This window comes from Pseudorca crassidens, chromosome 6, assembly GCF_039906515.1.
Source record: "Pseudorca crassidens isolate mPseCra1 chromosome 6, mPseCra1.hap1, whole genome shotgun sequence".
In the NCBI taxonomy this organism is placed as follows: domain Eukaryota; kingdom Metazoa; phylum Chordata; class Mammalia; order Artiodactyla; family Delphinidae; genus Pseudorca; species Pseudorca crassidens.
The window spans coordinates 78,612,851-78,636,531 of NC_090301.1; the positions used below are offsets into that span (position 1 = coordinate 78,612,851).

General features: G+C 40.3%; 1 protein-coding gene and 1 long non-coding RNA gene across 38 annotated transcripts in view; one reads left to right on the forward strand and one right to left on the reverse strand.

Moving 5' to 3' along the window:
* The window catches only part of NEB (nebulin), a 225,507-nt gene that overhangs the window by 161,677 nt on the left and 40,149 nt on the right, over positions 1–23,681 (forward strand). For 34 of the 37 annotated variants that reach the window (XM_067741962.1, XM_067741929.1, XM_067741933.1 and 31 more), the window contains exons 109-129: positions 544–651; positions 2,794–2,907; positions 3,225–3,422; positions 3,759–3,863; positions 4,522–4,626; positions 5,698–5,805; positions 7,106–7,213; positions 8,387–8,494; positions 9,049–9,153; positions 9,257–9,361; positions 10,368–10,466; positions 10,798–10,908; positions 14,068–14,172; positions 14,876–14,980; positions 15,393–15,497; positions 17,576–17,680; positions 17,836–17,940; positions 18,591–18,695; positions 19,700–19,804; positions 21,123–21,227; positions 23,379–23,483. In XM_067741962.1, the coding sequence (XP_067598063.1) occupies positions 544–651; positions 2,794–2,907; positions 3,225–3,422; positions 3,759–3,863; positions 4,522–4,626; positions 5,698–5,805; positions 7,106–7,213; positions 8,387–8,494; positions 9,049–9,153; positions 9,257–9,361; positions 10,368–10,466; positions 10,798–10,908; positions 14,068–14,172; positions 14,876–14,980; positions 15,393–15,497; positions 17,576–17,680; positions 17,836–17,940; positions 18,591–18,695; positions 19,700–19,804; positions 21,123–21,227; positions 23,379–23,483 (2,319 nt within the window). Of the gene's footprint in view, positions 1–543; positions 652–2,793; positions 2,908–3,224; positions 3,423–3,758; positions 3,864–4,521; positions 4,627–5,697; positions 5,806–7,105; positions 7,214–8,386; positions 8,495–9,048; positions 9,154–9,256; positions 9,362–10,367; positions 10,467–10,797; positions 10,909–14,067; positions 14,173–14,875; positions 14,981–15,392; positions 15,498–17,575; positions 17,681–17,835; positions 17,941–18,590; positions 18,696–19,699; positions 19,805–21,122; positions 21,228–21,863; positions 21,969–23,378; positions 23,484–23,681 lie in introns of all 37 variants that reach the window. The other 3 variants (XM_067741928.1, XM_067741964.1, XM_067741963.1) reach the window with 2 other exon arrangements.
* The window catches only part of LOC137226655 (uncharacterized), a 169,694-nt gene that overhangs the window by 128,597 nt on the left and 17,416 nt on the right, over positions 1–23,681 (reverse strand). The window lies entirely within an intron of this gene.

The following is a 23,681-nucleotide window of genomic DNA, read 5'->3' on the forward strand; positions in this document are numbered from 1 at the left end:
TCCTTTTTATAGCAAAAGCAATATTCCAAACCACAGTTTGTTTTTCCATTCACAGCTGAAGGACATCTGAGTTGTGTCCAGTTTTTGACAATTATGAATAAAGCTGCTATACACATTTGCATATAGGTTCTGTGTGTTCATAACTTTTTATTTCTCCTGGGTAAATAAATACCTAGAAGTGGAAACAAACATTTTTTAATCTTTATATATATATATATATATATTCATATATATTTTAATGTTAGTGGTTTTCATCCTCCAGGAATCCTAGACCTATGAGGGAATGAATATGGCATTGAAACCTCTGATAACTGTCAAACTGTGATAAGTGCTATGGTAGAGAACAAAATAATGGACTCTGAAATTATGGTCATGACATTAAACCCATTATTCACTTAGGAGTACTTGGCTCCTACAGAGTGAGAAGATCTGGGGATTGCTAGGGAATGTCTGAGAAGGACAAAAACAGAGGAAAAATCCACTGCTGGAAGCTAGCCAGATTGCATTTTTCTGTGTTCACAAGAAGATTTTTAACCCCTATAGAACCTGTACAAGGAGGCCTGGGATAAAGTGAAAGCCACCAGCTATATCCTGCCTTCCAACACCATGTCCCTGACACACGTCAAGAACCAGAAGCATCTGGCCAGCCATGTAAGTCAAGTACAGATATGATAACCTTCCCACCACCCTTTACCCTTCCCTGCCCTCCACTTCCAAAATGTTTCTGGCTGATTCCTGTGTTGCCTGTGTTGAACACCAGCAAATAACTCCAGACACTTGGTCATCACAAAGTCTGTACACTTATGCTTCCTCTCAAGGGCCCTGAAGTCCAGAGAGAGTCACAGACACTTACATGAAGGACAGCGATGTGACCTTTTAGGCTGCCTGCCTGAAAATGACGGATATATACACTCTATTTTAGCCAGAAATGGGAATAGGTAGAGGACATAATATGCCATACAAAATACTCTTTTCTAATAGAATTATGTGGACATTGCTATAAAAAATAAACCAGTGATGTACAGCAGAAACTAACACAACATTGTAAATCAACTATACTTCAATAAAAATTAATTAAAAAAATAAAAAATAAATAAATTGTACCCTTAAAAAAAGACAGTGAATGTGGTAACTAGTTATTGCACCAGACCCAAATACATGATTTAAAAGTAAATCATTATCTTTATCACTATGAAATATAAAAATTTAAAAATCTTGAAATTCAGTTTTTTTTAAACAGAACTTTTCTTAGGTATAGACATAATTTTTTTAAAATCCTAAATCACATGAGCTGTTTAAATATAGTATAGTATAAAATCCTAACACTTTTAACCCTTTATGCCTAATATGTTCTTAAGTAAAACTTCTTATTGTAAAATTCCCTATAACTTCACTGCAGATCTAATAAGCCTAATTCTCTTTCGGAAACTTTACTTCTATTAGAGACTTTTACTTCTTAATTATGAACATTTTATGTAACACTTTAGACCAGTGTTTCTCAAATCTTTTTTTTGACCATGACCCACACTGAGAGATTTATTTTGTACTGCAAGCGACACACACACACACACATACACACAACTGAAGTTTTTGTGAGTGCCTTCTGATATAAGCATTTTACAGAAGAGTACTTATCACTACACTAAAGGCAGTGCATCCTGATCTTTCAATTCTGTTCTCTTCACTTAAATGCTAATGACCCAGGAAACTGATTTCACTACTGTTTAATGGGCCTAGAGATTCATAGTTTAGAAAAAGACGTTGTTAGACAATATATGGAATTAATTTAATTTTTACCCAGAGGAAAAATTAAATCTAAATGATTTTTCCCAGAGCCAACTCTATTTGGAAGATTGCAAACAGACTAGCCCAAAGGAGCAAGCTTTTCATTTGGGAAGAGAATTTTTGTAGATAGTATTCAGAAAGTTCAGCAAAGACTTTTTCCTTTAGTCATGAAAAAAGTCACAGAATACTATCTCCTTTATAATTGAAAAATAGCTTAGATATAAGGAGTATGTGAACTAATGTTACAGAAAATTCTGATGGGAATTTTGTTTAGTTTCCAGTCAGTGAAGGGCTTTACTGGAGAGTTCTGTATATATATATACATATATACTCCCATCTTTCCTTTCTTTCTTTTTTTTTTTTTTTAACTGAGATATGGGTCTCTGAGTTGTGAGAGCATTGTTATTTTATCATGTGCTAGGAGATTGGATCTCAGCCTCTGTAAGGGCCTTACTTCCTAATTCATGAAATCATGAAGCATTAATTAATAGGCAATATGGCTTAAGAACTAGACGTTGGTTTTCCCATAGAAGTTAGTTGCACTGTATTTTTGGAAAACCTTGTAGAAACTGAAATTCAAGGATTGAGTCTCTTAAGCATCAGGCTTGTCAGTTATTAAAAAACAAAGAAATTCCTGAGTACATTTTTCATCTTTCACTTATGGTTAAGAAAAACAAAACCAATATCACAAAAGAGATCATTTAAAAATTACATAATCTTTAAAACTAGTTGTGGTAACAGTAGAAGTACCAGTATTGGTACAGGGGTTTTAAAACCGGTACCTGAAGAACGTTTACACACAGTCTGCTCTAATCCTCAGGTAATCTGGAGGCAGGCTGTGCCACCTCTGCCTGTGGGCACAGACAAGGAAACAAGCTCAGAGAAGTGCTGACCCCAAGGTGGCCCATCTTAGAGTTGGGTCCTTCTGTTAAGTCTCATGCGTTTTTAACAATCCAGATCCATTACTCTTCAAAACTGTGTTTCTTCCTTTGTATTTTCTCTCTATAGAACAAATATCGGGAAGAATATGAAAAGTTCAAAGCTCTTTATACTTTACCCAAAAGTGTTGAAGATGATCTGAACACAGCACGGTGCCTCCGAGTTGGCAAGTTTAACATCGACGTAAGTGACCCCAAAGGCTGGCTTCAAAAGTCAAGTAACGGAGCCACGAACTATAAATCAGAGCATGTTCTGTTCAACAACGCGTATGGCGTTGACCGTGCACGTGTGAGGAAGCTAAGTGTTCTTTCAAGCCCATACTGCTTCCCCCACCGCCATGAATCTGTAGAAAGTGTCAGAAACTTCCAGTCCCCACCCTGCCCCCAACCAACTGCTGTAAATTGGTTCCCCTGACCTCTCTGGTGTCTAAGAAAGGCACGTATCACCATGATTCCTTGCGTAATTCCCTGTGTAACTGGCATGTTACGTTATCTTCACAGCGCCTGTACAGATCCGTTTATGAGAAGAACAAGATGAAAATCCACGTGGTGCCCGACATGGTAGAGATGGTTACCGCTAAGGATTCTCAGAAGAAAGTCAGCGAGATCGATTACCGCCTTCACCTCCACGAGTGGATTTGCCACCCCGACTTGCAAGTCAACAGTCACGTCAGGAAGGTCACAGATGAGATCAGCGACGTAAGCCCATTGCTTATGAAGATCTCCCCTCCCCAGACCCATACGCCCACCCTGAAGAGAGACTGACTCACCTCGTTCTTCACTTGGTTCTTCAGCTCAGCCCTCTTCCAGTGTCGCTTTTCGATACACCCATAGGTCTGTCAGGAATTCGAGGCCGTCCCTGGAAGCAGGGCTCTCTATGCTGATGTCTCCAAGACACCCACGGCCTCAGGGCATAATGTCTTGCTTTTCATTCCACAAGGTCTTCCTGGGTCCCGAGGGTGTCCATGTCTTTGGTGTTAAAGTTACAGTAAAGTTTTTTTTTTCTGACCCCCTCCATCTGATGCAATCCCCTAGATTGTGTACAAGGATGATCTCAACTGGCTGAAAGGCATTGGTTGCTACGTCTGGGACACTCCTGAGATTCTCCACGCCAAGCATGCTTACGATCTACGCAATGATGTGAGTTTGCCTTGTTTTTTGTTTTTTCAGCTCTTTAAAGTGTGTTTCCTTCTCTGTGTAGTCTAGCGTCAAGGGGAGAGTATGTAAAGTATAGACATTGTCACACCCAGCTGCGTCTCAAGTGGTGCTGAGGATGGCTGAGCTGGAAGAAGATTCTGAGGAGCAGAGCGCCCATTTCTCAGGAGTGCAAACAATGCAGACGAGCTGTCCCACTGTCCTCTGGTGGAGAAGGGACCCCTGGCTCTTCTCGCCACCTTCTGAACTATTTTGGATATATTAATGCACATATAATCCTCATTATGAGAAAAAGCTCGTTTGTTAGGAGTCTTTGATGCTATAGACGGGTCTATTTGCAAAGAGGATTAGCTAGGCAAAGTAATACTATAATCAAGATTTCAGGAAGAAAGCTTAAACATTCCTAGGAAAGCAGTGGTCAAGCCTCCTAGAAGACTCTAAAAGATCCATGTGACTGTAAGCATTGATTACGCCGATTGTTATAAAATTCAAGTGCATGTTAGCCTGTTGTAAATGCCATTTACATGGATGTAAATGTACATGTAAATGCCACGAGTTAAAAGCAACCAAACCCTCTGTGAAAACCAGCAATTTCTAATATAATGAATGGTCTAACACAGGCTTATTTTCTTCCTTTCGGCAGATCAAGTACAAAGCTCATGTGCAGAAAACAAGGAATAACTACAAGCTGGTTACTGACACTCCCATCTATGTTCAGGCTGTCAAAAGTGGGAAACAACTAAGTGACGTAAGTGCCCACTGGGAAAGTTACTGCTGGGAGAGTAAAGACAGGGCCACTGCTCCAGCAGAAGTGGGGAAAACCAAAGTAGGGCAAGGCCAGGCCTTTTCTCAATGGGAAACCAGAGTTGGTGCCTTAGAAAGTACTTAAGAGTCTGCTCTTAGGGCTTCCCTGGTGGCGCAGTGGTTGAGAGTCCGCCTGCCGATGCAGGGGACACGGGTTCGTGCCCTGGTCCGGGAAGATCCCACATGCCGCGGAGCGGCTGGGCCCATGAGCCATGGCCACTGAGCCTGCGCGTCCGGAGCCTGTGCTCCGCAACGGGAGGCCACAGCAGTGAGAGGCCCGCGTACCGAAAAAAAAAAAAAAAAAAAGAGTCTGCTCTTATTTCCTAAAACCTGGTATGTTCCATCAGTTTCCTGGGGTGGCCTTGTAAGTGATCCAAATCTATGAAATCCATGGATTTAAAAAGCTTTTAGAGCTTCCAAGGTTACTTTTGTATCCTTGTGTTGTAAGCGACGGTTTATGCCTCGTAGTATCAGCCTTCTAATACATTAGTGCTCACTATGGTAAGATGAGGAGGGGAAGGTCTCTGCAGTTACAGATGTGGCCTCTACCATGCATAATCGGTGAGGCTTGAGAGAAGCTCTTAATCCCCCAAGCCTCAGCATCCTTATGCAGATGACTAGAAAGTGGATAGAAAGCACCCCCTGTAATGGCACAGTGACACAGAGCAGGCTGCCCATTTTTTTTTATTAACCCCAAAGGTTAATAAGCAAATATTAAATCCCACCAATGAGTCAGGACGTGAAAACTTATTCTTTTGGAATAGGTAGTGGTAAAATGCCCATTCTTCCTCTTCTTGTGCCTGAGCTGACTCTTCCACTGATTTTTCAGTGTGGGGTCCATACCCTGGCTGTGGTCCTGGTGGACAAAGCACAGTATATGAGATAGAGTTCCCAAGGCAAAGGGGAGCAGGCTATTACTTTTTATAATAGGAGACTTGGGTTTGTGTTTACTTTGCTTCTTTCTAACCCTGCTGCCGTAGTCCACTCAGCTCACTCTGCTTCTCTCTGTACCCAGGCCGTCTACCACCATGACTACGTGCACAGCGTCAGAGGCAAAGTGGCTCCAACCACAAAAACTGTGGATCTGGACCGGGCCCTTCATGCATACAAGCTCCAGAGTGAGGTGAGAAATGAGACCTGGACAGAGTGCCCAGCAGAAATCCAGGGCTCAGCTGACGAGGGCCAGGCCTCTGTAGAAGTGGCCTTGGCTTGGGCATCCTCAGCCTTTACAATTTACATCCTGACCGTGTAAATTGTAAAGCTTGTTTCATTCACATGAGCTAAACAAAACAAAACAAAAAACAGTGCACTGCTTGTCTTCCCTCTTGTCTGAGAGCAAGCAGTGGGCATTTTTGGAGCAATGCTTGCACAGAAGTTACATAGAACAGGGTCAGTCTACTATCTCTGCTCTCAAAAAGCTTAAAATCCAAGACAAGATGACAAAGACAAGGCATATAATCATAAAAGACTATTTATTTGAGTTTCCCTGGTGGCGCAGTGGTTGAGAGTCCTCCTGCCGATGCAGGGGACACGGGTTCGTGCCCCGGTCCGGGAAGATCCCACATGCCGCGGAGCGGCTGGGCCCGTGAGCCATGGCCGCTGAGCCTGCGCGTCCGGAGCCTGTGCTCCGCAACGGGAGAGGCCACAACAGTGAGAGGCCCACGTACTGGAAAAAAAAAAAAAAAAAGACTATTTATTCCATACAATAAGAGATAAAGCTAGAAATTACTGTTGGAATTCAGAAGAGAAGGAAACTAGATTCCACTCACGTATTTAATATCCCTGTTCTTTGTTATCTGGTGGTGCTATTTTGGTCTCACCTTTAATGCTACTATCCTATACTGAATGTTAAAAGTAATTTGGTTTTTAATATTTTAAATACAATTCTTACTCCTTTAGTTCCCCTGAGAGACAGACTATTTCAAATCACAGACAGAAACTCCCTTCCTCCTTCTGCCAGGAATATGAGCCTCCTGACCTGACAGCCTAACATCAAGACACTGTATTTATGGGACCCTGGGGGCTTCCAAAGATGCGTCTTACAATTATGACTATCTCGGGGATTGGTGATGGCTTGAATATCAGCTAAGGGTAGGGTTAACCACAGAGGTGGCACTAGCTGCCGATTTACTTTTCCCAAATTCTTGCTGGTTGCCATGCAGTCAACCAGGCATATGTTTAGAAACACAGAAGAATTATTTTCTATAAACCCCTTCACTCATTGCTCTTTTTTTGAAAGCAATATGTTAAGAGTAATTTGATTCATTGCTTGACTCTTAGAATTTAGTTAATTTCTTCTTGAAATCAATTCAATGAGTGTAAGTACACTAAGTATCAAATTGAAAACCTGGATCTGACTTGTTTAACTTAGATCAGTCGTTTGATGTAGCTCCCATTTAACCTGCTCTTCTCTGTCCCGGCAGAATCTGTACCGAAGAGCTGGCCTGCACTCCCTGCCCACTGGATATAGGCTTCCGGTTGACACCCCTCACTTCAAACACACCAAGGACACCCGATACATGAGCAGCTATGTGAGTGGTCTCCTCTTCATTAAGATGGGGCTTAAAGTGGGAAGGAGGACGCTAATATTTGTTAACAGTCTATTCTCATCCCCCTAATCACACCCTGAAGTTTCAACATGATACCATGATGGGAGCAGGGAAGGGGAGATGGTGTGTTTTCTAGGGGTGCTGCTCCTGCAATTCGGCAGTGCCTGGGTAGCCCAGCAGGTTAGCGTAGGATTTTCATGGGGTTGTATCTGCACCACTCAGTTACCTTGGCTTAGCAATCGTGGCTGCCATGATGCCTCCACTTCTTTTGGCCTTAGCACAGAAGCATCCTGAACTATCCCAAGCCCTCTACTGGAAATGCAACTTCATACATGCACCACTGCTGTGTAGCGCTAGTGTTGTCTTCCTTCTGCAACATTTCATTGCAGAAGATACAACATCACCGCATGTTCCTTTGAAAGGAAAGGCTCTGATACGTGCCCCACTACTTACCCTCTGTGCCCATTTCATAGAAATCTCAGAGGGGTAGTTAGACTCTCACTACCTGAGAGCATTGCCCAGGCATTAGCTCTGATACCAACCTTTCCCACTAGTGTCAGGTTCGGACTTGGTGAACAAGGCCTGAAGAAGCATAGGCTATCCCAGTGACTCGGCCTTCAGGTCATACCCACAAACCAACCATCAGTTGAAGAATGAGCTCTTCATTCCACATTGCCCTCCAGAGTCCTGGGAATCAAACATGCTGACCAGCAAAGTCCCATAGTCTGTGGCCCAATAATATGGTTTCCAAAGCAGAGTCACAGATTTAATCTTCTAACATCATTTTTTAAAGTCTATAAAGCCATTCATCCATCAGTCTTACAATTAGTCTCTTGTTTCTGCTTTGCATTTCTTAATTTCCTAGCCATATTGGGACTAAAAATACAGGTTTTTCTTGCATTTTGCATACCTACTTACAAACAGATTTAATCTAGGCAACCCTGAGTTGTATTCCTTTCTGGACCTGGCTTTACTAGCCAACAAATAATTTTCAAGACTCAGATTATTACAAAAATTTGGTCAATGACTTTTTTTCATACTTAATGCTTAGAGACTAATTTTCAAATGAAAGCGACAGCCCTTTTCCATTTGAGAAATGTGACGCTTACTCTCTGTTCACCCATCAGTGATCTCATTCTCACTTTGCGTCTGCAGTTCAAGTACAAAGAAGTTTATGAACACATGAAGGCAAATGGGTATACCCTTGGACCCAATGACGTCCCATTTGTCAATGTCCGAAGGGTCAACAACGTTACCAGCGAGGTACTGTAAATGTTAATTCTGTGGAGGAGTTTCAAAGATCATGGTTTTGTTTGAAACGCATTAAGAATTAATTGTATTTCAGTTATAAACTTACACATCAGCAAGGAGTAAGGAGATCCTTTTTGTCACCATTTTGATACTGATATCCTGTGGCAATGTTTTTTTTATTTTGGTAATGCCATTGTAGAGACCCACCCCATCCATAGATTATAATGCAAATTAATTCCTTCTTTTGACATTTGTATTCAAAAATCTTTAGTAAGGTTGCATGTTAGTCTGACTCATGAACCTGGTTTTCTACATAAACTATTGGTCTGAATATCTAACCCTACTATCCAACCATCTGATAGAAAGTGGAAAGATTGTGCTCAAAATTCTTCACCCAAACAAAATAAATATCACTTTCTATTTTTTCTAATTTCAATCATTTTCTGTATCCTTAATCTCACTTCTCATGGCTCTTTAAATATGTACAGTATTTGATTGTTGATTAGTGTATAGATGCCCTCATCATCCTACACTAACCATCTGGAATGGTTTTCCCTCCAATGTAGAGACTGTATCGACAGTTGTACCACAAACTGAAAGACAAGATCCACACAACTCCCGACACGCCTGAAATCCGCCAAGTCAGGAAGACACAAGAAGCTGTCAGCGAGGTCGGTATTTTCTTAGGAGAGAGGGGAGGCCATGGAACCCAGGGATGAATGTCAACCATTCGGTCTCTAATTTATGTGTTTATGGGCATTTTTTTCCCTGTAGTTGATTTACAAATCAGACTTCTTCAAGATGCAAGGCCACATGATCTCTCTGCCATACACACCCCAAGTGCTCCATTGCCGCTACGTGGGAGACATCACCAGTGATGTAAGCATCTCATACGGGTCTTTCTGGAAGACTCTTACCAAGAAGCAGGCTTGCTCTCAGTATGTAAGCCAACCAGTCTTTGAGCAGCCTTTTGCATTGAGTAAACTTCTAAACTGAGTGTAGAACTTGGAGGTAAAGCAGTGTGGAAACAGGACCCCATATTTCCCCAGCTATGGAAATAGTAGTAAGAGGACCACTTGGGAGATACAAGAATGGCTGACCACCATTCTACATTCAACACCAAATCATTACCAGCTCCTCACTCCAAGTGGCCTCTGTCCAGGTCATGTTTAGTATCTTTCTCCTACTTACCCCTGCTCCCACCCACTTTAGCTACTTCCTGCTGAAATTTTTTTTTCTCCTTGAATGTTTACTTCTCATAAAATACCACTCCATTTAATCTATGGTATTTTTCATCCATATAATAATAAAATAATAGCCATATCCTCTTCTCAGTTCAGGGTTAGCAATTTAAATTTTAAAAACCTATGGGACTTCCCTGGTGGCACAGTGGTTAAGAATCTGCCTGCCAATGCAGGGGACTCGGGTTCGAGCCCTGGTCTGGGAAGATCCCACATGCCGCAGAGCAACTAAGCCCATGCTTCACAACTACTGAGCCTGCACTCTAGATCCCGTGAGCCACAACAACTGAGCCCATGTGCCACAACTACTGAAGCCTGCGCACCTAGAGCCCGTGCTCCACAACAAGAGAAGCCACCACAATGAGAAGCCCACACACTGCAACAAAGAGTAGCCCCTGCTCGCCGCAACTAGAGAAAGCCTGAGTGCAGCAACAAAGACCCAATGCAACAAAAAATAAATAAATAGATAAGTTAAAAAAAAATTTTTAAACCTATGACTCATTTGAGTTCAAGCAAACTCAGAGTACAGGGTGGATGTGTTGAACCAAAATGAAAGATCCATCACTAAAAAAGTATCACTACTCTGTCTTATTCTTGATTTATATTTGCTCATGACCAGCTATATTTCTATGCTTGTGACACAGATTAAATACAAAGAAGACTTGCAGATCCTGAGGGGACTGGGCTGCTTCCTGTATGACACTCCTGACATGGTCCGCTCCCGGCACCTGCGGAAGCTCTGGGTGAGTGCACACCGTCCCAACACGCAGCTCCTCCTGCACAGCTTCACCAAGCTGGGCAAGAGGAATCTGTCTGTAGCTTCCGTTAAGGGGAAATTTGCCATTAACTCACTGAGAAAGTCATGACCCACTCAAGATGATCTGTGCTTCCTAAAAAAGGTAAGGAGCTTAGTTAAATGACGGTTGTCTTTGGTCCTGCTTGGGAAGACCTCCAGGACACAGGGAGTGTCAGTGTGGCTTGCACATGCCAGCCGTGTGAAAGACAACGTGTGACCATGACATGCAATTCCTGAAGTGATTAATCAACTTGTATTTCCATTGTTGTTTTTTTAAGTCTAATTACCTATACACCGATAATGCGAGGAAGATGCGAGACAAATACAAAGTGGTGCTTGACACTCCAGAATACAGAAAAGTGCAGGAATTGAAGACACATCTGAGTGAAGTAAGTAAACATGTCACCACAAGGGCCTCCTTCCTCTAGCGATCTTTTTTTAGGTAATTATTTTGGGCCAAAATCTCCCTTCTGCCTTTAATTACAGAGTGGCCACCCTGTCTAAACAAGTCAGTTGACCTCACTTTGCCTCAATTTACTTATTTTGTCCCTTTTTAATAAGATGAGGCTATTGATACTTGCCCTACCTATGACTAGGACAGCTGAGAGTTTACATGATTTTATAGATTAGAGAGTCCTTCTGTCTTAGACTATTGTTGTCTCCAAACTGAATTTATTTCAAAATTTTCTCTCTCATTAATTCCTGCTGTCAGGAACCCTAATCATGGCAATGCAATTTGAAAAGTTTTTCAATGGCTCTCTGCTCTACTGCCCACTCAGGAAATTCCAAACAACTTAGTTTCATTTTCATCTGCCCCACCTGGCACCCAGGCTCCTGATTTATTGCCATTAGTTGTGCATAGATCTGATCCTCTCACCTACGTTGGTCCCTTGAGGGATGGCCCCCCATCTTATTATGCAAAAATATCTGCATATTTTTAGCTGCCTCACAGATGATTCTAATATTTAGGCAGTGTTGGAAACCACTGCTTTAAAATATCACATCTCTCCTCCAGCCAATAATTAACTAATTAAAAATTGTTTGGTAACTTAAAGTGCTTATTGGCATCTTTTGAAATACCTTTACTTCTCTCAGCTGTCTGGGTTCAGAATTATCTAAAACTTTCTCTTCTTCCCAATTCCTGTTGGGATTTTGTGCATATTATGCAACAACATTGAGGAAGAAAAATAGATATTGTTTAGTAGTGCAATTTCTCTCACACTTGCCTCACTGTAGAATGACCTGAGCTTGAGAAAATACCGATTTGAGCTACTACCCTGGATTCAGAAGGTCTGGGGTAGAGCCTGCAAATCTGTTCTTACTAAGGGGGTTTTAGGATCAGGTGAGTTTGGGAAACACTGGCTTAGTAAAAAGTTTGATGGCCAAAAGTTCAAGTTATTGACTTTTGACTTGTCTTTAAATTGTGCAGATTCTTGACACATATATATCTGTAGTACTAGGAAGCAGAGATGTTGTCCCAAGGAGTATAAACAATGCATACCTAAGTACAGGGGAAATACGCTTCAAAGGGAATCGTAGAAATGGCATGGGAGAGGTGGGTCTTAGTTCCAGAATTACTTCCAATTTGTTGTGTGACTTTTTCTAATTCACAACTTTAACACCCTAATTTCCTGAGCTAGAGAATTGGACTAGGTAATGATTTGGGCTTCTTTTAGCCATAAAATTCTATGATTTTGTCGATTTGATTTATTCAAAAATTTAGCCTGGGAGAAACAGTAAATTTCTGTTTTGTTTATCTCCTTTCTTTCATTGGTAACACCAAAAACAGCCCTAAGCAGATGAGCTATATTTTGTTTCAACTTGCACTTGTATATAATTTAGATGTAAAGGAATGGACACGTACATACATGTGTATATACATATTATTTATTTCCTACATTTTATCTGTTCAACCAGCATTTTTATCCATGATTAGGATTCATTTGTTATCCATTTAGACTTTCTCGTTCACCTCATTATATTAAATATCCTCGATATTTATTAGAGGGCTACTGTTTTTCAGATCTTCTATCTAAATATGAGGTGATAAAAGAATGATAAAACTGAGCTCCTGCATTCTATGGGCTCATAATCTCTGGGAAGAAACAGACATCAATATGATAAATGGTATCCTATAGGAATGATCAAGACAGTATGGTCTCCAGGAGTTCTCCAGGCAGATAAGAGTGGGAAGAAAATTCTAGGTAGAAGGCACAGTATGGGAAATTGGCCATAATGAGTTCTAGAAACTGGGACTAGTTTCAAATATCACATGGGGAGTGTGGAAGACTGTTGGGAAATGAGACTGGAGACATGGGATAGAAGAAGCCAGGTTATGAAGACTCGTGGGTGATATATTAATGATCTTGGACTTGATGAAAAGTCATTGATGAATTATTTCTGAGCAGGATAGATCTGAGCATTAACATCTAATTGGATCTGAACTCTAAGAAAATCTCTTTCTTGGGCTTGTGAAAGTTGGGTAAGCCATGTGAAGTGTCCAATAGAGGATTTGGGAAGGTGGTTTAGAGGCTCTTAAGGATGTGTAGAAAGAAACAATACAGGAGGCTGAACTAGGGCCATGGCAGTGGGAAAGGAGAAGAAGGTCAGATTTAAGGAGTATCACAAAGTTAGGAGCCCAGGATTCATGACCATTTTGATGTGGGAATGAGGGAGAAGGGGTCTAGGATGACTCCCCAAGTTTCTGGCCTGCATGACTAGGATATCAAGGAACCATTTAACAAAATTTGAAAACCATCAACCTCAAATTGATGGTTGAGGTCCTGGGTAGAGATGAGGTTACCCAAGGAGAATGTATAGGGTAAAAGGAGCCAACCCTTAACTCTAGCTAATAGCAGCCTTTGGGGGAGTGCAGAACCATAGAAGGAAGCTGAGGAGTGCCTAGAAAGATGGGAGGCCCCCTAGGGGAGAATGGGGGAATGGAAGGCAGAGAACAGAGTTCAGGAATGAAATTGCTGAGCAGTTACAGTTGCTGCAGAAAAGCATTCTAGGATGTAGCAATTGTAATTGTTTGTGGTAGTCTTAATGCAATTCACTTCATTGGAGTGGTTGGGTGGAAGCCAAACTATTGCCTTGTGAAATTAATCAAAAGAGAGAAAAAGGCAAAACACATAGTTTGCTTGGTTGTGAAAGAAAGGAAAAAGGCCATTGGCAGAACTTGGAAAAGGCTTAATGAAGGGAGGGACTTGGGTCTGTTTGCAGAAGAAGGGAGAGGGCTGGAACATCGGGAAGGTTGAGGGTAACTGCTAGAACAGGGTCCTAGAAGGGACAGGTGAGAAGGGAACAAGAACACAGCAGGTGGCTTGGAACTCGGACAGGCTGCAGAATGTCTCTAATTTTGATACAAGGAAAAAAAGAAAAGGAAGGCTAAGGAGGTTAAAAAAATGTATTGGTTTATTGGACAGAAACTGAGATTGCTGCAGTGGGAGAGGCCCTGCTTTTTCTCTGAAGTAAGCAATAAAGGCATCTGCAGAGCATAGAATGTGTCCATGAAGCAGAAATGATGGTTATGACTGTTTTATGTCCAGCTGGTGTACAGAGCTGCAGGCAAGAAGCAGAAGTCAATCTTCACTTCAGTTCCTGATACTCCTGATCTTACAAGAGCCAAGCGAGGGCAGAAGCTTCAGAGTCAGGTAACATTCACACATGAAGATTCATAAACCTGCCCCAGGGGGTGGTTCTGTGTGCCTGACCACTCCCGTCAGTAGCAGACCCTCACACTTGGTCGTCCTGATACAGCCTCATGCTCTTTAACTTCAAGAAGCTGCTTTCTTTGGGGCTGTCTTCACTATGGTATGTTTTACATGAGCAGGTAATGCCATGTCTTCTAAGGTCTATACAACGTTAGTCATTGGATGAGTGGTCTGTGGATTCCAGGTGGTGAAAATAAATTTTTTAATTCATTCCATAGGACCTATATTTTGTCCACAGATAAATGAAACCACAATTCATGCATTCAGGCAAAAATGAAAAAAAAATATGTTGAAGACTATCAGAATTCCTCTCATTCTTCTATCAGCATTTTTTATCATGTGGATTTAGACTAGACCACACTCAGCAGCAGGAATGTTAGATGACTGGAGCGTGTATATGTGTTTCCTAATGTGAGACAGAGGGAGAAACAAATAAACAGAAACACACATAACAACAACAACAAAAAAAATCAGGACAATAACAAGTAGACACTGCCCTCCCATCTTAGGGTTAGAAATGAGTAAAGAGGACTGAATACTAAATAAGGGGTATTTTATCTCTGTAACATCTGATCCCTATTCTTTGTTTTTAATTTTTATTGGCGTATAGTTGATTTATAACGTTGTGCCTATTATCATTCAGTATCTGTATGTTGAACTTGCCACCAAAGAGAGGCCACATCATCATGCTGGAAACCAGACCACAGCCTTGAAGCATGCTAAAGACGTGAAGGACATGGTCAGTGAGGTGAGTTGGGAATTCAGCACCCAGGCACTGAGCTAAAGAAACAAATCCTTTGCTAAAACCTTCACCTGCTTGGGAGTTCCCTGGTGGCCTAGTGGTTAGGATTCGTTCACTGCCATGTCCTGGGTTCAATCCCTGGTGATGAACTGAGCTCCCATAAGATATGCAGCGTGGCCAAGATAAAAATAAATAAATAAATTTAATTAATTAAAAAAACCCTTCACCTGCTGCCTCTGATCAGAGAGCTCATTTCTAGAAGTTGTGCTCAACAGCATCAAGAAACAGAAGGCAGAGCTATTCTCTTAACGAGCATGATCCGGTGTGTCCCTAGGCTGGATCTGTTCCATGGTTGTGAATTGGGAGGGATGAAGACACTTGAACTTAAATTTCTCTCTCTTCCATCTTTATTTCTTAGAAAAAGTACAAAATTCAATACGAAAAGATGAAGGACAAGTACACTCCAGTTCCAGATACGCCAATCCTCATCAGAGCCAAGAAGGCTTACTGGAATGCCAGTGATGTATGCATCCCTCCCTTCTTTCTTCATTGTGATGGGGCAGCTGAAGTGGAAACGCCTAAGAAGCATAAGCTATTACAGTCATATCCATAATTCAAAGTCCTGGCCCACAGTACAGATCGGGAAAGAAACAAAAACACAAGAGCCAAACAAACAGGCACAAACAATACCATTTGGCAAAGTCGCTAAGAATAATGCTGAGAGATGCTGAAAACCTACTGCTTTTCTCATTGCTCTTCCAAGCAAAAATATGACCCTTTCTTCTAATTCTTTGGTGGCATTTCCTAGGGATACTTGATATTGCTTATCCATAAAATGTTGTTCTTGGAAACAGCCAAACACGGTTTCAAATCCTGATGCTGTGATTTGCCTGCTGTATGATTCCATATAATTTACCTAATTCTTCTGAGTCTCTTTTCTTATATGTGAAATGAGGATAAGAATTGTGTTAATTAAATTAGACTAAACAAGATAACAGATACACGTTTCTAGCACAGTGCAGGGCTCTTAGTTGACACTCAGAAAATGTTTGTTCCTCCTCTTGATCGCCTAAATCATGTGAATGACATGTTTGTTAGAATTCACAGGGACAGACTTTCATTTCCCATACCACGTGATCAAGGACAGAGTGCCTTTCAACGGTAATGAGATTATCTGTTAATGAAGATATGAAATGAATCAACCCGGTTAGATGGCCAGTCCTTACCAGTTTTGTGTCCCAGAGCCCAATTATGAATGCATTGCACCTATTACCAGAACCAGGATCTCTGGAGGACTGGTTGGGACTTAACCCAGCCAAAAGCTCAAGCAACCCCCTCACCCTCAATTTAGCAACATAGCTCTAGGATTTCAAGCATCTTAAGTGGTTACAGTAATCCCTAAGCAGAATTGTGAAAGTGTACAGCAAATTGGAACAATATCTTAGTTCCGTAATTTTGTCAGAAATTTTCAGTTGCAGCTAAAAGGAGTCTGCTAGTTGGAAGAAGACCATGTCGGTTTGCTTAAAATATAAGCTGAAAAAATTATATGCTACCCTCAAAATCTATTTGCTGGGATAGTTTTTGTCTTCTTGTGACAACCCCATCTTTATCACTTCAAGGTTACTGTTGAATATTAATCTGAACCAAGCTTGCTCTGCATCACCACTTCTCAGGGATGTCCACACAGTGAAATTGGCCCCGGGAGCTCATTATACACCACTGGACAGCCCTATCCCCAGGGCTTTGTCAGTACCAATACTGGTAACTCTAACCTTTGAAATAGTCCAGCTGGTATGTGGCATTAAATTTAGCCTATCTACCGTGGCTATCTCCACAAGTAGAGCTAAAGGATCTTAGATTACCCATCTGAAAAACAAAGTTAAAGGCCTCCTTCACTATGTGTTTGCTCAGCTACCCAAAAAAGAAAAGATTCGTTCGAGATTGAAAACAGAGTGCTCAGAGAAGTACTCATTTTGTGTAGATGAGATGAAACTTCTATGATATTCTTAGGTTAAAGTCAGAGCTGTTGACCTTTGAAATACCACAAAGATAAAGATTGAAATGGAATAAAATTTTAGGACTGCTCCATGGAAAAGGCTTTTAATACCAGGAGTTAGAAACTAAATCTTTCTCCTTTTTCCACATACATTAGTATGTCTTGGGTTCAACAAAGTTATGCTTCTTTTTTTTTTCTTCTCCTCCCAAATGAGCTTTTTGTCTGCTTGTTTTACATTTAAATAAACTTTTTATTTTAAGTAGTTTTAGATTTACAGGAAAGTTGCAGCGATAGTACAGAGAGTTCCCATTATAGCCTATACCCAGTGTCCCTTGTTGTTACCACCCTACAATACCATGGGACATTTGTCACAAATCAATATTGTTACATTATCATTAACTAAACTCCACACTTTATGCAGATTTCTTTTGTTTTCTCCGAATGTCCTTTTTCTCTTCCAGGATGTGAAAGAGGTTTTTAATCTCTCCCAAATTTATTCAAGGGAGAACTTAAGAGATATAAGACTCAGGAGAGTTCAGGGTTAAAAGAGCTTAGTTATTTAACTTGGGAGTTCGTTATAATCCATGTGCTTTTCCTCTTTCCAGCTACGCTATAAAGAAACATTTCAAAAGACCAAGGGGAAATACCACACTGTGAAGGATGCCCTAGACATCGTTTATCATCGCAAAGTCACAGACCACATCAGTAAAGTACGCCCCTATATATTTCTACTTGTGTTGGGCTCAATAACCCACCATAATTTTTAAAAGTATCCTCCCTTTCCTAAAACTCTCTGGAGACAAATGGACTTTTTTACATTAAATTTGGGTAAGATGTTAAAGCCGCCTTTGTGCTTTTACCACAGATAAAATACAAGGAGAACTACATGAGCCAGCTGGGAATCTGGAGGTCCATCCCTGATCACCCTGAGCATTTCCACCATCGAGCAGTCACTGATGCAGTCAGTGATGTGAGTCTTGAAATCTTCTATTTTTACATATGAATTAATATGTCCACATGACAATGAAATCAAACACTGCATAAAAACTGATTAAACACTTGACTAAATTTTAGCTCTTGTGTATGGATGTTTAAGTCATAAAGCTCATTGCTAAATAAGTGAGCTTCAACTCAGGAGACAGAAAAATATATTCAAATTTATAAACCTTATTTTTCTTCTAAATGTGTTACATCATAATACATGACTGGAAGTGATATATTTCATGTAAATGATAACCTATTTTTGAGCAACTGAAGAGACAACTTCAGGACAATTAAGCAATTAAGACACATGACAATGCTCATTTAGAAAGAAATTTCAGCTCTTTATATGAAAATACAGCTGCGGAGCTAATGATGTACTCTCTAGGCAAGTATGCCTGTTAAATTTGAATTGCTTTACTTGGTATTAAAATGAAAAATTCCATATGCAATACAGTACACCATAAAGTGAGCAGAAATCAGTATTATTGGAAATGTCTCTTAAATAATTATTTCAATACTTTATTATTCTATATACCTTAGTGATCAGACCTTCTATTTGTTCTACTTGTATCGATGCTAACCTACTGCTATTTGGAGATAGGTACTTAAAACTCTCTGGTGATATTCTTCTCCCAGGTAAAATATAAAGAAGATTTGACCTGGCTTAAAGGCATTGGTTGCTATGCCTTTGATACCCCCGACTTCACTCTGGCTGAAAAGAACAAGACTCTCTACAGCAAGGTATATATCTACTCAAGGGTAACGACCATATCCATGAAATGTACTCCAGTGCCCACAGAGAGAATTAGTACTGAGGAAACAGCTTCTCATATTTCCATCCCTATCCTTGCTTCTAGACTCTAAAGTTGGAGTATATACTACATTATTCACTCTACTCAGGAATTATTTTAGTATTGGCCTCATTGACAATAGTAATCATTTATTTACATCACTCATTTGAATTTGATAAAAGGCCATCTCAGTACAACTCCTCATGGCTCTTCCAGAATTTCCTAATATGTCTCTGGGTGATTTGATATGGAGGCAAATAGAAAGTGAGATTATTTTAATCTACAAACTTGACGTGTGACTTGAAGCAAATAACTTTGTTTTTATGGCCTCATTTTCCTACTTACAAAATAAAGCAGTTGGATTAGCTTCCTTTGAGTTCTAAAATAGAAGTCAGCAAACTTTTCTGAAAGGTTCCAGATAGTAAATAGTTTACCCTTTGTGGATCACATTCATTCTGTCACATATTCTTTGTTACAATCCCTTAGTACTATATAAAAAAGTTTTTTCTTAGTTCATGGGGCTATTTAAAAACAGGTAGTGGTCTAGATGCTAGCATACCCCTGCTCTAAAATATTATGATTATCTGATTCATTACTGGAAAACTACTTCTAATTAACGGACTAAAAACTGCCTTCGAGGGCACATGGAAATACCTTCAAAGTAAAATAATAATCACTATAAGTATTGAAACAAAGAAGAAATTGATTTGGGTTTTTGTCCAATATGGAATATAGATCTATTTGACATCCATTCAATGAAAGTATGTATTTGGGGGCTAGTTTTTAAGACATTGAAGTGGGTATACCCTTCATTGCCTTGGGAGCCAGAGTGTGTTCAGTAATTACTTTTTATCTCTATGAATGACTTAATCACAATTGTATACAATAAATGGCATATCTCATTCTTAAGATAATCACAGATGCTATCAAGTAACCATGTTCTATTTTCTCTAGTATAAGTATAAAGAGGTATTTGAAAGGACGAAGTCAGATTTCAAGTATGTTGCTGATTGTCCAATCAACAGGCATTTCAAGTTTGCAACTCAGTTGATGAATGAGGTATGTATGACCTGATCCAATTGAGCCTATTAGCGTCCCTTAAGAAGTCTATAAATGGCGTTTGATTAAAACCCAATACCTAAAATGACAGGAAAGCCATTTTAGTGTTGATTCAAGATTACGCATTGGGAAGGCTCTTATAATATCACTATCTGATGAGCTCTGCCAAAAGCATGAATAAGAACAAAGGAAGGGGCTGTCCAGAGTGGAGTGAGGTCCCCACAGCCAGCACAGCCTCTGCTCGCACTAGCACAGGGCAGCACAGCCCTTTGGGTGACAAGAGCAAAGAGGTAAAGGATTTTGTTGACTGTCAGCTGAACTCCCTTCAACAGGGAGGGTATAGGATTCTGTGTAGAGTTGGAAGACCCAGAAGTTCAAAGTTAACTTAGTATCCCTTACCAGGGCACAGAAATGGCAGCCCTAAGGGGGTAGTTGTGATTCACGCCTTCAAATGTATTGCCATTGTGACTCATACGTTGGTGCAGAGAAGTGTCCATTTGCACTCAGAATATTCCTTTACCTTCTACCCAGTTTTTCCTGGAACTGTCTTTGCAATAGTTTAAGGTAAATTTAGCTTAAAATGATGAAAGAAGCAAGCTATGAATTAATGTATGGATGGAAGGTTTTTACATTTAATTTCCTATCTTTGTATTTTCCACAGATTTACATAAATTCAAAAACAAAGTTAGAAAATTAGTAAAATGTGTCAGAAGATGAAAATGTAGCCAATGGTATATTTATTTCAATATATAACTTTTTTGTTGTTTATAAATTTGATTTAGTTTATTTTCAGTAGATTTCCAGGTGGGATGACTCTGAAGAATTACTGTTGGTAGGTTCCTAGGAAGACAGTCTTGATATATTTTGTTTCTATTTTTCTAATTCACGAAGGATTTCCAGGTCTCTTTTATAATCAAATAAATTAACTAGCATATTAGAATGTGTCCATGAATATACCTTTTGACTCTCACAGCCTAAAGTAGTAAACCTGTAGCTTGTCAGTGCCTTATTTTAAATACAATTTAAGATGTCATAAAACTTAACGTTGCTAATGACATCATATGTAAAGATGGAACATGTTTAGGTACAAGGTATTTCAATTTTGATGTTATAACTAATCTAGTCCAAGCCCCAGCCTTCTCCAGGCCATCTTCTTTTGCTTAATTCTGTTCACCTCCCTATTTTCATTACCCTGAATGCTTTGGGAGCCCACCTCTAGAAAGGACATTTTTCTGGCTCTCTGAAGTATCTTGGGACATTTGTGTATAGCCTTGAAGTTGTTGTACTCTTGCTATAATTTGATATGATGTTTGAGCAGAAAAAATACAGAGCTGATTATGAGCAGCGGAAAGATAAATACCACCTGGTAGTCGATGAGCCTAGACATCTGCTGGCTAAGATCGCAGGCGACCAGATCAGTCAGGTACTGTGATGGGGCCGCCTGGACGGCCAAGCAGGACTGTGCTCCAAGTTTCTCATGAGATGTCGTCCCGTCTGCTGCAAGGATGTCATAGGTTCTGCCTATGATATTGGGATGTTCTGTTCCAAATTATCTGTCTAGCCACCCAAAGAGCCCACGAGCTCTTTGAGTGTGCCAATCCATGCTCTGTGTCCTCACGTGTGCTGTGGTGAACATGAGATGCACAGCTGGGTCCTCACACCCTTCATCCTTCAGGAGGGCCTGTGTGTAAACTGCAGTTGTAAAGTGTGAATTAAGGTGCAAACGCAGAAACAAAGAAACAAATTAACGGAGGGAAAGAAGATAGAACTCCTTACTGTGTTTTTCTATTTCAATGATGTCACCTTTTCTATAAGGCAATTTTGGTGGGACTGGCTCTATTATTCCCCATTCACAAGGGCTGTGGATGGTCAACTGCAAATATCACGTCACCCTGCTTGGCATTTTAATGCATTTGGTTGTCTTCACCCACACATACACGTGAGAGCACAAAGTGTGTGTGCCTACATCTCTTCACTCAGAGGTGATCAGGATATAGAGCTATGTTCTTTTCCGTCTTCACAAGTCTCTTTTGTGCTTCACTGCTCTTTGCATGAACAGAGAAAATATAAATCTAGTGCCAAGATGCTTCTGAAACAAGGATGTAATGAAATTCTGCGTCCAGATATGTTGACTGCCCTCTACAACACACACATGTGGAGCCAGGTAATGTCTGATGTGATGCGAAGAAGAGATTTAGAAGCCTTGGGGGCATTCACTTCTAGGCTTCCCCTGATTTCCTTCCCTGGCCCCCTGACGAAGCTGGTTTCACATGACAAAGCTGCATAAATATTCACTGCCTGTAAATGAACTCTGGATGTGGCCAAGTGTGGTGCTGTAGCAGCCAACATTTGTAGGTCTTCTGACACTTTTGGAATTCCAAGTAATATTAACTGAGACTATTTCAAACTTTTCCAAATTGGTATAACTTTATGTTTTTCAATATTTGCCCCAAAGAAGTAGATTTCTTAGAGATTGAGGATGTTAAATAAATTTGACAGTATTTAAAAGATGTGACTATTTAATGTTTTCATCTAATGTGTCCATTGCTCAATAATGACTACACTGTACCATTTTGGAGAGATGAGGATGACAGCGCAGCTCTTTGAATATTGTGCATATTCATGGCCCCTCTTGAGTTTGATGCTGAATTTGCTAGGTTATTTCCAGCACATCTGTCCTCACACACCCTTGTTAACAGCACTGCTGATCACCTTGCCTTCCTACAAGGTCAACTGAAGCACACACCACCACCTTCCCGTCATACGCTGGAAGGTAAATTTGAAGCAGCAAGAGACACTGATAATTGCTTAACTACCAGATACGATGTTAATAAAAGGCCATTGTTCCCACACGCAAAGAAAGTTTTTAATCAGGCTTTTGTATTAGTAACTTGTTTTATCACTTTAGTTTGACATCAGATCAACACATGAAATGAGGAGGATGAGGTCTTCCTATGAACATTCTGTTTGCCTGAACTTTCACCTTGGTCCCGATATGATCATCAGATAGTTGTGCATGGAATTTTGCTGTGCTCTCTGTCTGTGCTGCTTGAAACCGCTTATGTGCATGAAAAAAAAAATCATGACTTGAAAATTTCAAAAATGAATGTCTTTAAAAATAACTACTTCAAAGTGTATGTATTCATTTTTTTATCTGTTCCATCTTTGATATGGAAACATACTTAAGAGATCATATATATTCGATGTAGCATAATGTGAGCGAATCATTACTTGCCAGAGTCCAGAGAGCATGGGTCTAGTCCTGGCTCTGAGATTCACTCTATATTTGCCCTTAGCTCATACTCTTAACCTCTCTGGGCCTCAGTTTCCACGTGGATAAATTATATGGAAAATATTTATTATTATTATTATTTGCTCACTCTATTACACTATTGCTATCAAATACAGATTTATATAAACATTTCCAGTTAAGAAAGCATGGCATCATCCTGCACACCTATGGCTTATATAACAATCCTACTCTTTGCCGTGGGACTCTCAAGAGGAAAACTAGAGTCCCTGAAAGCCCTCTCTCCTACTTCAAGTTAACTTGTTCTTCTCCTCTACAATTTAGATCAAGTACAGGAAAAATTATGAAAAAACAAAGGACAAGTTTACCTCAGTTGTGGATACTCCAGAACACCTACGTACTACAAAAGTCAACAAACAAATTAGTGATGTAAGTACAAGAAACACTGAATGGATTTTTGGCCTTGCGGGGGCACTTGCAAATGTGGAGGGGCATTTTAGATGGCCACAATGTTTGGAAAAGTTTTTTTTTTTTTGGCTGCATTAGGTCTTTGTTGCTGCGCCCGGGCTTTCTCTAGTTGCAGTGAGCGGGGGCTACTCTTCGTTATGGTGTGTGGGCTTCTCACTG